The sequence below is a fragment of the Budorcas taxicolor genome, chromosome 22 (assembly GCF_023091745.1).
Source record: "Budorcas taxicolor isolate Tak-1 chromosome 22, Takin1.1, whole genome shotgun sequence".
In the NCBI taxonomy this organism is placed as follows: Eukaryota; Metazoa; Chordata; class Mammalia; order Artiodactyla; family Bovidae; genus Budorcas; species Budorcas taxicolor.
The window spans coordinates 57641709-57657400 of NC_068931.1; the positions used below are offsets into that span (position 1 = coordinate 57641709).

The 15692-nt window shown below is 50.0% G+C and overlaps 1 protein-coding gene across 2 annotated transcripts in view; it reads left to right on the top strand.

The window, feature by feature from the left end:
- The first annotated feature begins 1953 nt into the window (after positions 1-1953).
- NEDD4L (NEDD4 like E3 ubiquitin protein ligase) overlaps positions 1954-15692 on the top strand; it is a 371669-nt gene continuing 357930 nt past the window's right edge. For both annotated transcript variants that reach the window (XM_052660361.1, XM_052660362.1), the window contains exon 1: positions 1954-2016. In XM_052660361.1, the coding sequence (XP_052516321.1) occupies positions 1969-2016 (48 nt within the window). In that variant the 5' untranslated portion in view covers positions 1954-1968. The remainder of the gene's footprint in view (positions 2017-15692) is intronic.

Here is a 15692-nt window from a genome sequence, read left to right on the forward strand (position 1 = left end):
CCCCTCATAGAAAAAACTGTACAAAACTTGACAAAGACCTGGCTAGCGAGGATAAAGGAGCAGTAACTCCTGTAGAAACCACAGGCTTGTTGAAGAGCACATGGGAATTCTTGTGTGGGCCTTTGTGTGTGTGTTTTTGCAAGTCTTTATGAAAAGAAACATAATGTAGATCTGAAAAAGTTAAAAAACTTTGGCCCGGACAGAAGGTACAGAGAATCGTCTTTTTTACTGTTTCTCCATAAATGTGATTTTTTTTTTCTTGGTTGGGCTTCTGTGGCATCTCAGCCCTGTGATTTACTGGCTCACGATGTGGGGAGAAGGCTTCTGAGTAGGGTGTTGACGCCAAGGGGCTTTGTCTGGAAAGAAAATCCAGCGTTCGCACAACTTTAAGCCACAGCCATGTTGTCAGGAGGCAAAGGAAAGCTTCTATTAGGACGGGTGTTTCCCTTGGTTTGAAAGCCAGCTAGATACTTAGAACAGGAGCTGCGGTCGGGCTTGGTTGGGGGGAGGCTTTGGGACCACGTGATTGCTTTCTGAAACAACTGACTTGAATGAAAATCCTAAAGGCACCCTGTGAATACCAAAGAGGGCACTTTGATGTTTTCTTCTCAAAGGCAAATAGCATGTTCTACTTTTGTTTCCTTTCTGAACCCACAACTGTACTTAACAACGAAATGTAAGGACAGGCTTCCTGAAAAAGTCGAGTGACTAATTTCTCTCTTTAATTTAGTCTCTGGCGTTCCTATACATCTGATGGATTAAATGAACTGCTTGCTGGAGAAACAGTAGCCGGGACGTGGGAAGAATCCTACCGTGGCTAATACGACGTCTTAATAGCTTGCCTCTGCAGAGGATAACCTTAAACTTCAGTCTGCGATTTCACGTTGAGGATCACAAAAGAGTGGCCTTTGGCTCAAAGAGCCACGCTGTCGGTTTTCGAGGGGGTGGGCGTGTACTCAGAGCGGGCGCCGGGTCGGTTTTGTTCCCGGCAAGGTTGACGCAGGCAGTGGCGACTCGCGGCCACGCCGGGGCAGCCTCTCCCCGGCCGCGCGGCCCGGCTCCGGGGCGCCCACAAAGCCGCCAAGTTGGGCTTGCCAGGGTTTGCCAAGAATTTAAAGGTGTCCAGAAACATCCATCTTCTCCCCCGCCCCCAACCCCCTTTAACAATCACGGCGGGCCCAGGGTTCTTCGTAGAAAGACCTCGGGGAAGAGAAATGGGACTTTCTTGTAGAAAATGTCTCCAGCGCCCCCAAATGCCCAGCACGCCCACTCCCGCAAAGCGGAGAGAAGGGTGGGTCTGCTCCTAGGGCCGAGCGCCCGCGCTCCTCGGAGACCCGCCCCGCGGCCGGGGGCGCCCGTGGGGAGCCGGAGGGGAGCGTGGGGGCGGCGAACCCAGCCAGCCCGGCGGCCCGCCCCCCAGCCCGGCCTGTGATTGGCTTGGGGGGCGCGTGTGCCCGCCCCGGGGAGGCGGGGAGGTCCCCTCCGGGCGCCGGGGCGGGGGGGGGGCGGAGGAGAGGGCGGGGGGGGGCGGAGGAGAGGGCGGGGGGGGGCGGAGGAGAGGGCGGGGGGGGGCGGAGGAGAGGGCGGGGAGAGCGGGGGCCGGGAGGGGCCGGGCGTAGGGGCAGGCGCGCCGGCTTCCCGGGGCTGCAGAGCGGGCTGGGCGAGGGGCGGAGAGCGGCGGGCGCGCGGCGGAGAGCGGCGGGCGCGCGGGAGGAGGGAAGCCCGGGGGCGCCGCGCCGCCGCCGCCGCCCGCTGCACGGCGCGCTCTCGGGAGCGTACGGTCCGCAGCCTTCCGGGAGGAAGCGGCGCAGGCAGCGGCCGAGGCGCGAGCACTCGGGCCCCCTCACCTGCGGCGCCGGGCCGGCCGTCCTCGGAGGCGGCGGCGGAGGAGGGGAGACCCGGCCGCCCAGACGCGCCGCAGCCCAGCCGCCCGGGAGCGCCTCTGATCCCGCGCGGGGCGCCGGCTCCATGGCGACCGGGCTCGGGGAGCCGGTCTACGGACTTTCGGAAGAAGAGGTGAGCGGCGCTCCCTTCCCCGCGGGACTCCCCGGGGAGTTCCCTCCCGGCGGCGGCCGGCGGTGGGCACTGGGACGACCCCCTTGGACGCTCGTCCCCCCGCCAACCCGCGCGCATGCAGGGGCACCCCAAAGGCGGGCGCGTCCGGGGGCAGGGGTCCCGGCGGGATGCTCACAATCTTCCGCCCGGCGTCCCCTCCCCCCGGTGCAGCGCACTGTTGGTAAATAAAGCGGTGCGAGCTGGGGCTCCCTCGGCGCTCCCCGCTTTTGGGTGCGAGGGGGGCGCGTGCGGCTCCGCGCCGCGTCTCCCGGGGCCGTGGGGCAACTTTCCGCCTCTCGCCCCTGCAGCCCTGGAGTCCATGATGGGTGTCGCGTTTGGAGAGACCCGCGCCGCGCGGGGGAGCCCGGGGCCGCGGCGGAAACCTGGATTGTGTCCCCCACTGGAACTTTCTCATGATGGTGTCAGCAAGTGCTCTGCTGCGTGTGTGTGTGCTTGTTACGGTGGGAGCGGGTGAAACCTTGTGAGCCGTGCGTGTCCGACCCTCCGTCTTGCACAGTCTGAAGCCGAGAGTGTGCATTTCGGGGTCTTTGGGGTGGGAGGGGGAGATCCCGCATGGTGGCAGGTGCTGCTGGAAACTTGGAGGACTCTTGCAGCCCTGCCATTTCCCGCCCCCTCAACCCGAGGATCCAGCCCCTCTGGGGCGGGTGGAAGGAGGAAGCTCCATTGATCTTTTTTATTGATGAAGCCAATTAAGTAAGCCACGCCCCCGAGGCCGTCCGCTTGCCTGCTAAGGGCTTTGTTTTTTACCCTCACTCTTTCCTCGCGGGTTCCCACTCCCCCCTTTTGAGGCGATCCTGCTAACTCACTGCTCAGCCCTCTCGCGACCAGCCAGGCTCGGCCCTTATTGGTGTGTTGCGCTGCCAAAAAGAGGGGTGGGAGGCTGTCGCCGGCGCGGCGTGACGGGCAGGCTGGATGGAGCAGGTAGGAGGGGTTGGCCATCTGGTCGGGTGCGCTCTCAGGTCTGGCTCCCCTTTCGAGAGGTGAATTTACAACCCATGAGGCATTACTCAGCCGGGAGGTATTTCCTATCCTGGTTGTGCATTTCATGAAAAGTTAATGCCTGGAAATTCAAGGATTTCTGGGTTTCTCTTTTTTCCTCTCCTTTCTTTTCTGAGATCCCCTCTTTCTCTGGTGATAGGGGTGGGGTTAATAGAGAGGCTCTTATCCGAGACTCGACAATGTTATGGCTTCTCTCCCGTCAGCTTTCCTATCCTGGCTGTGTGTGTGTGTGTACGTGTGCGCGCGCGCGCGTTCCGTGTGTAATGGAATAGGTGTCTTAGGGTGGGGAAAGTGTCGGGGGTACGTTTCAACCCCTTACTCCTTTAACGGTGCTTGGTAAAGCTCGCTGTGGTGTTGATTTTATCAAAGAGCGATCGCAAAGCAAGTATTGGCATTTCCGATCATTTTGCCATGCTGGACTTTTGTAAAATACCCCCGCTTCCGTGCAGTTAACTGAGGGGAAGGATGAAAAGTAGCTTTGTTTCATTTACCCAGGGGGATCTCCTCTCCTCTGGTTTTCTCTTTGAGGAGCTTTCTCTTTCATTCTCTACTTCTCCATTTAATTAGTAGCAATAGAGGGCCGGCAGTGAGCTTTTAGAAAGGTGGAGACATACACATTCCCAGACAAAGGGGCAGGAAGTATTGTGGGGGATAAAGACGGCTGCCTCTCATCTTAGGTCTTTTTTTTTTTAAATTACATGATTACTCTTAAAATCCTGGGGAAAAAAATGTTTTCTAAATGAGCATTTTGGGAAATGCAACTGGGTGAGTGAATCACAGGCATGTCGGTGTGGTCTGTGCTTTGTCTGCCTTTCCAGCGAGTGTCAGAATCGACCCAGAGCACATCTTACCACTTTGTCTAGGTGAGTTAATTCTGGTGACCTTAACTGGTGTCTAGGGTGAAAGTGAAGGACGGAATGTCAACAGAATCGAGGTGTGTGTGTATGTATGTGTATAGTCTGACTGAGTTCACTCCTTCATGTTGCTGGAGGGGGGTTTGGGGCTGTATGGGGAATAGCAGGAGGTGATGAAGACATTATATTGATTGATTGAGCGATGGCCAGGTTGCTGGTACTGTTTTGTTCTACACACACTGTGTTCCAAAAGACAGGTCACAGCCATTTCAGCCTCTCCTACTGGGGGTGGGGAAGAAGCACAAGGTGGTTCTGATGACTTCACGTGTGGGCCGTGTTTGCTTTTTATGGGGGTTTCACGCTGTCATGTCGGCCTTCGGAAGATCGGGGATTGCCTTCGTAGAATATTAACAAGAAATGGTTGAATTTGCACAGCTTGCTTTGTCTTCCTGAATTAGTCTGTGTTAGAAAATAAGGGGAAGATTTGAGCATCTAAGAGCCCAGTGGAACAAACATCTTCCCAAGGCATGCATTTCAGCTCATACCACGTGCAGTGGGTCATCATCACCCAGGAAGATACTTTGATTGCCAGGTGGAAGAGTCACCTGATAAACCTCTTAGTAAAATAGGCATTCGTCCCTAGCAAATTTCATAGACGTATGTTTGTGTGTTCATTGGAGGTTGATGAAAAGCATTATTGTGTGTTTGGCGGGCACTGAGTTGTGCCCTGTCACGGAGAGACTTTAGCTGTAGGTACCGCTGGTGATGAAACACTGCATTAACCCAGAAAACCGCGGGATGCCAAGACAGAGGGCATTGTTCCTAGGTCTGTCCAGCTTGTCGAATGAAAGGGATTAAGTGCGGGCTTTGCTTGTGTGAGCGCATGTGCTGTTTATTTTTTGTTGTGCCTTCCTGGCCAGGTTCCTCTGGTAAATTATGGTTCATATTCACCAGATCCAAATTAGGTCCATTGAGGTAATCAAATTTGAAATTGCTATCAGACGAAGGACTTTGGTGTCAGAGGGGTTAGCAGATTCACCAAATTTCTGACTCAGGGCCCAGCATCAGATTTGGTTTGGAGTCAGAGTCTGGACTAGTTTCTGCATTTGGCTTAGTTCCTTGGTGGTTTTTTTGTTTTGCTTTTTGTTTATTTTTTGGCAAGCTGCAGCTCATTTTGGCACAGTCTACTCGTGAATATTGCTGTTAACCTTCTGGAATATTTTATTACAACATAAAAATGTATCCTTTATTTATGGGATTTTCTGTTGAGTGAAAGTTTGATAGCTTTTTCCTTAGGTATGGCATTAAAATTTTTTTTTTGATGGTTAGAATGAGGCAGACGGCATAGAGATGAAGGCCAGCCTGACGTGGGATGGTACATTGCCTTCCCTCTTTGTTTCATACAAACAAGGATAGTCTCTGTGGCACTGTGTTTTAGGCCTTTATATGCTTACTGTCTCATTTAGTCCTCATAAAAACCCAGTGAGGTATGCTGTGATTTACAGTTGAGGAGTGGAGGCTCAGAGAGGTGAAGTGACCTGCATAAGGACTCACAGTGAATAAGTTGTAGAGCCAGGATTTGAACCTAGTTTGAGTCTATGAGCCTCATTTTTAACATGCTCCCTCTCCCAAATATCTTGAAAAGTCTTCAGAGCTAAATTATTCAGGATAAAGTAAGATAGACATAAGTGTCAGGGGTTGTAAACTGATGGCTTCCAGGTCAGAACTGTCCAGGGACCCTGCTTAGTGTTGTCTGTGTCGTGCTTTAAAGCCCGGGGATTTTCATGGAAAATGGTGAAACTCTGACTTCACTGGAGCCGCAGCCTCACCTGGCAGCAGTTAGTGGATCTGAGCTGTGGCTCTTGAGATCACGGCAGCCGTGGTGTAGTTGCCACGGTCTCCTCTGCTCCCTGTTGGCTTAGTCATCTGCTCATTTGTGTATAGTTACCCGCTTCACAACGTATAAGCTTCACCTTTGACATGGATATTGTATTTTCTTTACTCCAAGGTGCTATCAGTTTTAAGACATACCGCTATTTCATGCACCACTACAAAAAGAAAATTGCTTTCAAGCTGTGATATACTGTTGATTTCATGAAGCAACATTATTTTAGAGGTGTAAAATATGAAAACAAGGGTGTTTTAGAGTTCCTGAATTACTCTAGTTGGAAGCCTGAGATAACCCTGAATCATCAATTTCAACATTCACCGCCCCTGCCCTGCCCGCTCCCCCCCCCCCCCCCCGATCTGTGAACAATTTTATAAGTCAACTGGTAGTTAAATTTTTGCTCTTCTTTGAGAAAAGGGCTGGACTCAGAGGAAGGCTCTTAAGTGGGCATTAGCAGAGGAGAAACGGGAAGCCTGGGCCACCTGACTTAGCCAAGTGTGAGTAATTAAGAAGAACTGTTAATCGATAGAAGGTGGTCCGTGTGTGTTTTCAAGAGATTGCTAAGAACGAGCAGGCCATCTTTGCAGCTGTGCAAAAATGGGCACAAGATTGCTTTCAGAAATCAGTTTGGATATACTGTCTGGATCCGAAGGAGGCTGTGAGAGGCTGGGTCCCCGGGAATGTAAGCCTTGCCCTTCATCCCAGCTCCAAGTGCCTGAGTCAGGCCTAGCCCTGCTGGTCGACGAGCTCTCTGCCCAGGACATGGGCTACCCTGTTTACACCTGTGTCCTTACCGCTGGCATTTGAGAAAGAAACCTTAAAAATGAATGGGTTTTGTGGTGACATTTGAAAGCAATTTGAAAACATATATATAATTAAATGTAATATTAAATAAATATATATTATTTAATATAATAAATATTATATATTATATATATACATTTTGTTCAGTATAATGCATTGTTTTAAATTCTCTCTGTAGGAGGTTTTTCTTTGCTTCCAGGAGTCTGTAGAATTTGCAAGCAATTGACATTTTAATGTATATTCTGTTTTAGTTTTATTGAATGTTTATTATGTCATCACTGAAAAGTAGTGTCCTTAAGGAATAAATTTTATTGGTCAAAAGCATAAAGAGAGGGGTAAATGAGAGCCCTCAGATGATTGCAATTTCTTTTCCATGCAGAATGCAAATTTAATTTTATTTTAAAATTTTACTATGTAGTTTTGGCTTACATGGCTTGCCGGATCTTAGTTCCCCCACAGTGGGTCGAACCTGTGTCCCCTGCAGTGGAAGCTTGGAATCCTAGCTACTGGACCACCAGGAAATTCCCAGGATGCAACGTGGTTGAACGGGGCCTGGCATCTTTGTTTTCAGTGCAGTGAGTGCCCACATCCCCAGGAAACTTCCTTGGAAAGCTGTTTGGGGATTCTGGGAGCATCAATATGTTTGATACACCTCAAGAAAAATATGAAATATCTCAAGAACGAAATCCTTGATGTTAAGAATGGTTTTAGAACTGTATCACAGCAGTACTTTTGAGTTCCTGCTAAACTGCTTCTGCATGCCCCCCCGAAGGGAAGAACCTTTTTGTTCATTGCTAATTAATAACCTTTCTGTGTTATGTAGTTCTTTACTTCTTGGTAAAAACATAATACTATGTGACTTATGGAAGAAACAAATTAATTCCTTTGTGATAGATTGAGATCATATTAAATTGCTCCTTTTGAGTTAAGATGTTTAAGCCACCTTTACTGTTGCTCTTAAATTTTGGGTCCTAGGCAAGTAGCAGCAATCAAAAGAAACCCTAAGTTGAGTTTTCAAACTTTGTGATGCAGTAGGTCTTTGAATAAGTGATTCTGTCTTACTGATTCATTTGTGATTTGGTAACAAAGCAGACTATACGGTCTTTTGACAGTCCATGTAAAAGAGGGTTAAAATAATGAATCAATCATATAGAAATGATAAGTGTTAGGGTTGTAGAATTAGCGCAGGGCATGAGAAGTGTGACAATGTTATGTTCTGTTTTTATATTGTTTCTCTTCCAGGTCACAGTATAAGCAAATATATTTCGTTTTCCAACTATAGGTGGCAATATTTGTACTGTTTCTGTTTAATGATATGACTGTTGGCTTGGGAGTTGTTTGTTGGTGGAACATAGAAATGGGAGGATAATTTAGAGATGAGGATAAAGAACCTAGGTTTAGAAAACAGTGTTTTCCCCAAAAGATCAGTTCTTTACTAAAAACAAAGTGATATTTCTCACTGTGGGCAGTATCAGGAATCATCTGTTTTCTAGACTTTTCAAGGTTCCTCTTACCTAGAACATATTAACATTTGAGGGAAGTGCAGGTGTTTGGATTTGGGGAAAAGCCCCCACAACATACGAATGCACAGGAATGCACAGCCTCACATCCTTTCTTCTTGGGTGCATAAGGACTTCTGAATAATTCCATTTGAGTTGCACAGACCGTTCCATAATGGCTCTCACTGACTTTGAGAAGGAATTGATAACCATCACGGCTCCCAAGTATTGAATTGCTGGAGATATTCTTGATTCCTGAGGCAAGAAGGAGGCTCAGGTTCTAACAGAGAGAAAAGCAGTGAGTCAGGATCTGGGACACTTATTTCATAAAAATGTAAGATATCGTTATAATCATAAAACTTTGTTCTGAACCCATGTGGCCTGAATGCTAACTTTATTTTAATAGTTTTAGGTGAGAAAAGCCATATTACATAAGCGCGTCCGGGGTAACAGACTTAAGTTTGACACTTTAGTCGACTTTTTGTCTCTAATTTCAGAATCCCATATTGATTCAGAACTGGCCGAGTTTAATGGCGAGGGTATCAGATTCCCTTGCTGTCGTCAGACTCACTGCTTGGTGGCTTCTTGGCAGGCAGGCAAGCATCCAGTGAGAGGCTTCATATTCTTTTTATGCCTCCTGTTCACTAGGAAGAAAGGGCCATTCAAAGGTGACTTCTTTTAGTGTAAAATGCTGCACGTGATGTGAGGTCTGTCCTACGCAGAAGAACCTTGGCCAGGTTTGTAGGGTTGGCGGCCCCAAGAATGAAATGAACTTGCCCAGGGAACGGTCCTATTGCTGGGTAGGGTCATGGCCCATCTCCTGGGACTCCTCAGGGCTTCCCAGATACACTGTTCTTCCTTTGGAAAAGACCCTGATGCTGGGAAAGGTTGAAGGCTAAAGGAGAAGGGGGCTGCAGAGGATGAGATGCTTGGATGGCATCACCGACTCAGTGAGCAAACTCCAGAGGATGGTGAAGGACAGGGGAGCCTGGCATGCTGCAGGCCACGGAGTCGCAAAGAGTCGGACTTAAGCGATGAAACAACCACCACCAAAGATACCCTGACGTGAACTTTTGATCCTTGAGTTGCTCAGGTCACCTCCGTGGCCACCCCTGTCTTCCAGGGGGAGATGGTGCGTTCCGTCTTCTGTGTGACTTGATCCCTGCGGACCGAGGGAGCGGACTCGGGAGGGATCCTGTGAAACAGCCACAAGGGCCTGCCTCTTGTGAATCTTTTTGTGTGTGTGTGTGCCTCTGATTCTTGGTCTTGCCAGTTTCCATAGTTTAATTTTACTTCCCTGTTCAGCCTCATTCGAGGCACGGCTCTTCCTGGCCTCCTCGGGTGCTGTTCTGGGTCGCGCCTTGTGTCTTTTAAAGCATCTCATGAGGCTGGATGTGCCCTTGTGGGTTGATGTGGTGATGAGGTGGCCACAGTGAGAAAGATGGACAGTGTGCTCCCACCTGGCCAGAGGTCACTCGGAGTTGCCCCACTTGAACATCTGTTTTAACGGTTTAAGCTTTAGAGTTAAACCGTTTTTTTGTGATCTGTGTTTCCAGCGTACATTTTGGTCACCACATTAGATGTCATCAGTGCAGGGACTCCGGGGCAGATAGGCTTGGGTCCCAGGTAACCTGTGAGTGGGTGAAAGTCGCTCAGTCGTATCTGACCCTTTGTGACCCCTACAGTCCATGGAATTCTCCAGGCCAGAATACTGGAGTGGGTAGCCTTTCCCTTCTCCAGGGGAGCTTCCCAACCCAGGGATGGAACCCAGGTCTCCTGCATTGTGGGTGGATTCTTTACCAGCTGAGACACAAGGGAAGCGCCCCCCCCACCAGGTAACATAGCAGAAGGCAAACTGTCTACTAACTTTTCCTGTTGTTTAGCTGGAGATGTTTGCACAGAAAGTGTTACTTTATTTACATGTATTAAGTTTTGTTTTTTTTAGTGCTGGAAGACACTTTGGTTTTCCCAGAAAAATGAAAGCAAGCCTATACTACGTAGAGACTTCTCGTGCTTTGTAAGCACTCAGTATTAACAATTCATGAGAAAAAGTGGGTGTATGTGTATCCCGCTAAATTCAAAGCTCTGTGTACTTACGACTCTCCCAGCCACCTTCAGCTCCAGAAGAATGGGAATCTGTTAAGAATCGTATGCTTTTTCTAAGCCTCCATTTTTTTCTCTCTCAGTTCATCAGTGGTTTTATCTTTGGGTGTCATCAGAATGCCAGCTTCAACTTAGGCAGTTTGGTTTGGAAATGGGAAGGAGTATGGGTTTCTTTTTTTTTTTAAGCAAAACTGAGGATCAGTTTGCTTCCTTTTATAGTTTCTTCTAATTCTTTTTGTGCTTTCTATGCTGTGTGCGATCATTGGAGGCGGCTGTGATTACAGTCAGTCAGGTGGTTTTTAAACTTTGAACTGGCTGTGTCTCTTCCTTCGCCTGTTAACTCCTGATGATAAATGAACGTGGTTCTTGGATGGAGCTGTACCCAGAGGGAGCTGAACTCTGTGTGTTCTAGAGTATGTTTATGCTGATGATTAAGAAGTTGGTATGGGCTGTGCTCCCTGCCTTTGAAATAGGGGTCTTAATTGTCTGCATGTTATTAGTAAAAGAGAACATTTAAGCTGGAGTTAAAAGCTTTTCCTTCTCTGCTGGGAGAAGTGAGATGGAGAATGTTATTTATTGTGCAGCCACGAGGGTGGCAGAGGGGTGGGGAGAGAGTGAAGGGTGTTTAATAACATGGAGATGTCGGTAATATAATAAGTGGAAAAAGTAGGTTACAAAACAGTGGGTGTGCTGTCTCTTCACAACAGTAGAATCCTATTGTGGCTTAAAGTGTTTATGCCGAGGAAACATGACCAGGAACGTAACCAACCCGTGATAGTGATGGCAGTTATCTTTGGGCAGAGGGATTGCCATTCTTTTGGTTTTCTTTCTTTGCTTGCTAAATGTTTTGTGTATTTCTACTACAAACTACCCCCCACCCCCCACCCCCGCCCCTGCCCCTTTAATGTAAGAGTGAGTCTGAAAATGAGGCAGAAAGAAACCTCCCAGATGGTAGATACTTCGAGCTTTGGGCAGCTGGATAGAGTTTGATGTAGATACTTCGAGCTTTGGGCAGCTGGATAGTGTTTGATGCAGATACTTCGAGCTTTGGGCAGCTGGATAGTGTTTGATGCAGATACTTCGAGCTTTGGGCAGCTGGATAGTGTTTGCTGGGTTGGGCATGCTTTGTCAGCAGCCCCCTTTGTGCTTTGGGTCCGAGGATGTTGAGGTCATTGCGCTGCCAGTGGCGCCTTCTAGGAGCCTCCTACCGTGGGAAGCGGAGGGTAGGGGTAGAAGGTTGGTTATTTTTTCAGAAAAAGTGGATGTTACGTCCGATTCTTTTTTTCACCCAGCAACTTGCAAACCAGGTGTTTCAGTTTCTCTGCTATGGACACGTACGGCTTGCATTTTCATCTTTCAGGGTCTTGTGGTTGCACAGACGTTGTCTGAATCTTTAGTAGTGTTCTAACTTTCTCCTGTGCGCACTATGAAAAGTGTGGCCTGTGATCAAACTCAAATTTGTTTCTATTTTTTCTTGGGTTTTGAGGGAGAGGTCTTGTCATTACGTAATTGCCTCATTGAGGTGTTATCTAAATTGAGCGTTTAGATATCAAAGTGATAACTACACTTAGCCATAGTCTTAGGCAAAAATAATAGAGTGGCCAGAAGCTCTTCATTGTTTTGCCTTCAAGCTGAGTAACGTCCCTCAAGTGTCATTGCTTCCCAGGGTCTGTTTCATGGTGGTTCCTTCCTGAACGGAAGGACAGGGTTGGCCAATGCCATGTAACAGCTAACCTGGGACGTGTCTTTATCCCCCCTCCCCATGCGGCTTTTAGTATTTCTGAAATAAGGATGCATCTTCCAGTTGATAAGTGTATTTCATGTGGTGGTAGGTCCTTCACTTGCTTATCTCCCCCGCATCCCTCATCCTCCCCAAAGTTGAAGTTGGCCAACGTCAACCTTGTGTGTTATGGTAGACTCTTGGTGGTTGTCACAGCAACTGCAGCCTTAATCTCTCTTGTTCAGTTATGATGTGTCTGTTAAGAAGCTCCCACCTGGACTGTTAGGACACGTGCCTGCTCAGTGACCTCATCGGGGAATCGAGTCCGTTTTTCACGACTCTGCTGTCTACAGCCTGGCCCGGTTCAGAGCCTTTGTTGGTCTGAGGTTGGCTGCCAGTGGCAGTTAGAGCTTTGTTCTCCTTTTCTACTTGCAGAGGGAAGATAATCACCTCCTGTGGCTTTCTGCTTAAGATTAAGAAAATCTCGTTCCCATAATCAGCCAGGAAATCTCCCGTTGTGTCTCCCTGGCCCACAGAAGCTGAGATCTGCGCATCCCTTAGCCAGCCAGTGGGAAGGCGGGGGTGGGGTTACCTTTATTGCCTTACTGGTCCCGCCCTTGAGCTGGGTGAGCCCCGTGGTGACCCCACAGTGCACCTGTTGGATAATTCATCCACCTTCAGAAATGTCCATGGCCTCATGGAATCGCACACTCCCTTTCCCCAGAGAGGCAGCCCAAGTATTTAAGTGTTGCAGAGATCTCTGGGTGACACCCTGCCACTTCTCCACCTGAAAGTTTTTTTTTTTTTTTAACGTCTAGTGACTCTGACGTAGTTGGTCACTAGATCCGTCCAGCCTCCGGCAGCGAAGAAGGAACAAGATGTTACAATAAACCTCCCATTTGGAGAGGGAGCAGATAAGGAATCTCAGGGTATGGCTGCTGGTGGAACAGGAGTAGCCAGGAGCTCTCGCTGCTCAGCCAGTCCGGCCGCTTCCGGCTCTGCTGTTGTGTGTCCACTGTGAGGGTCTGCTTTGATTCCTGTCTCCTGCAGCTGCACCTGGATGGATGGGAACCAGCAGAGCCCCCTCCTCGGGGGCCCTGCTTGGGGGAGAGCTTGTGACTTCAGGGTGGTATGTCTGGGGGTTCAACAGCCGAAGGCTGGTATCAGTTGAGTGGAATACTTGGCAGTATTGCTCCCATGAAAACTTAGATTCCAGGTTTTTTTTTGCTTCCAGTCAGTTCCATGGGCTGGTAAATGACAGCCAGTGATCTTATCCAGATGAACTCTGTGCTTTGGGAATTTCTGTGTCTTAGTGACAGGTCTCTATGCCCTGCTCATCCCATCGCTTCTGCCTCGAGGTGATTTGAAAAATAGTCTCGAATGAAGAGGCACCAAGTTTGGGTAACAGAAAGCAGGGCACTTAAACTCCTTCTGCTCAGCAGAACCTTCTCTGGACTGGGATCGTGGGACTCACAGGACCCTCTACCTGCCCCGGCCCTCTTTGGACATTCCAATTTTGTTTATAGTGTAGTTTGTATCACAGAATCTCTGATAGTTGGGGACGCTTGATTACAAGCAACAGAGACCCACTCTGATGGATTTGAGCAGAACGGGATTTACTGAAGGCATTTTGCATAGCCCAGAAGTACCTGTCAAGCTGGAGAGTCAGGCCTGGCCAGTGGTCAAGGACGAAGAGAAGCTGGACACGCCGGATCGCAGCCAGCGAGCCTGCAGGGAGCATCCGACGGGGCCCAGGGGACCCTGGACACTGCATGCCGCCTCCCACACTGTCCCTGCCCCCTTGGCTGCCGTGTGGCGGGGCGCCTCTTGTTGTAACTGCCTCAGCCCTCCTGTTCCCTACTTGTGGTGGGCATCCTCCCAGCCACTCTCAGGCTCAGTGATCCAGTAGGAGGAGTCCCAAGACCTGGAAACGGGTCCACTCACAGTTAGAGCTGGCTACAGCAAAAGGGTAGCAAAGTGAAATCACTAAAGAAATAAAGGTGCCTGGAGTGACATCGGAGATCAGCAGGGAGCTTCCGAGAGGCCTCCTCCAGGGGCGTCAGGCAGGGCGTGCTCCATTCCTCTGACCACTGCTGGGACCACGTGGAGGAGATGCTGTCTCCCAGGGCGTGCCCAAGCTTTGTGATGGGAACGGATTGTGTCAGTGCTGCCTGCCTACCACATACTAAAATTCTAGCTCCCAGGAGGAGGGCAGGTGTTGGCACAGTCAGTCTGGGCACCCTTCGCCACTGGGGGCGCGTCTGTGTTAGTGGACGGAGCTGTGTGCGTTCAAGCTCCCAGAAGCCAGCCCAGAGCCAGTCCTGCAGGCACACTTGGGGAGGACAGCAGCCTCAGGCCCGCTCCACTGCCTCTTCTCTGCCCACTCTCCTTGTGTCTCTGGTGGGAGAAGTCCAGCCGGAACCTCTGACTGGGCTCACCGCCTTGCTGCTGGGAGGGCCTGTTTCCCCTTCTTCGACTTTTGGTTTCTGTCGTGGGGGATGGCCCCAGCCAGCCCGGGAACTCAGGCCGTGGGAATCCCCAAACACAGGAAGTGGTTTCTGATGCTGGGAAGTGCGGTGTTCCTCTTCCCAGAGTCAGAGCCTCGGTGGGGAGTGAGGCTGAGTGGCGTGAGCCTCTGCCATGTGGCCGTGAGGGAGAAGCTCTGATGCGTTTTTGCAAATTTCACATCCTTGAGTGGGGCAGAGTGCCCCCCCCCCCCCCACCCTGTGTCCTGGAGGGGGTCCATGCTGTCCAAGAACCCACAGTACGATGAGTTCAGCGGAGACCTGAGTGAGGGGTTGATGGCTACTCGAGGTTTTGGGACAGAATATTCCAAAGTACGGGGGACAGGGTGGGTGGATAGCAGACACAGAGGCTTGAGGAGCAGAGAGAGAAGCAGGGTGCCTGGGGCGTGTGGGGCAGGGGTGTGGACGGAGGCCACAGGAGCTGCTTTGGGGGGCTGGGTTTTTCTCAGAGTTGCAGAGCCATTGGAGGGTTTTAAGCAGAGCAGTAGCAGGATCTAATTTGTGAAGCGCCTCTAGGGAGAAAGGATTGTTGTGGGAAGGACATGAAAGAAAGCAGGGAGACCAGTCCGGAATCTCCAGTACTGGTTGGTTGGTCGGGAGGTGATGGTTGGCTGAGGTGTGAGGAAGGGCATGGTGCCATGTGGTGAGGTGGATGGGTCTGGTCTGTGTTTTGGAGGAAGTGCCTGGGTCTTGATAGATGTATATGGAGTTACCACCCAGGGTTTTGGTGTGAGCAGTTAGGTGGACTCAATACACCAGTTACTTACCTAATAGTAAGGGGAAAAGGGGAGGTCCAAAGGTGTGTTTTGATTATGCTAAGAGTAACATACCTGCTCGGGCTTCCCTGGTGACTCAGTGGCAAAGAATCTGCCTGCCAGCGTAGGAGAAGCAGGAGGCAAGAGCTCGATCGCTGGGTCAGGAAGATCCCCTGGAGAAAGAAAATGGCAACCTACTTCAGTATTCTTGCTTGGGAAACGCCAAGCAAGAGGAACCTGGGGTGCTGCAGTCCATGGGGTTGCAAAGAGTCAGACATGACTGAGCATGCACGCACTCTAAGGGGATAAGACCAGAATGGACTCAGTACACCAGCAATATCCTCCTGCCCGGAGAAGGCCAAATCATCGTGTGCCTGGTGATGTGAACAGAAGTTTCTGTCTGCAGTTGAAAAGGTGTTGGAGACATGAGTTTAGACATCAAATACGATGTAGCAGGGCTGCGTGGAAC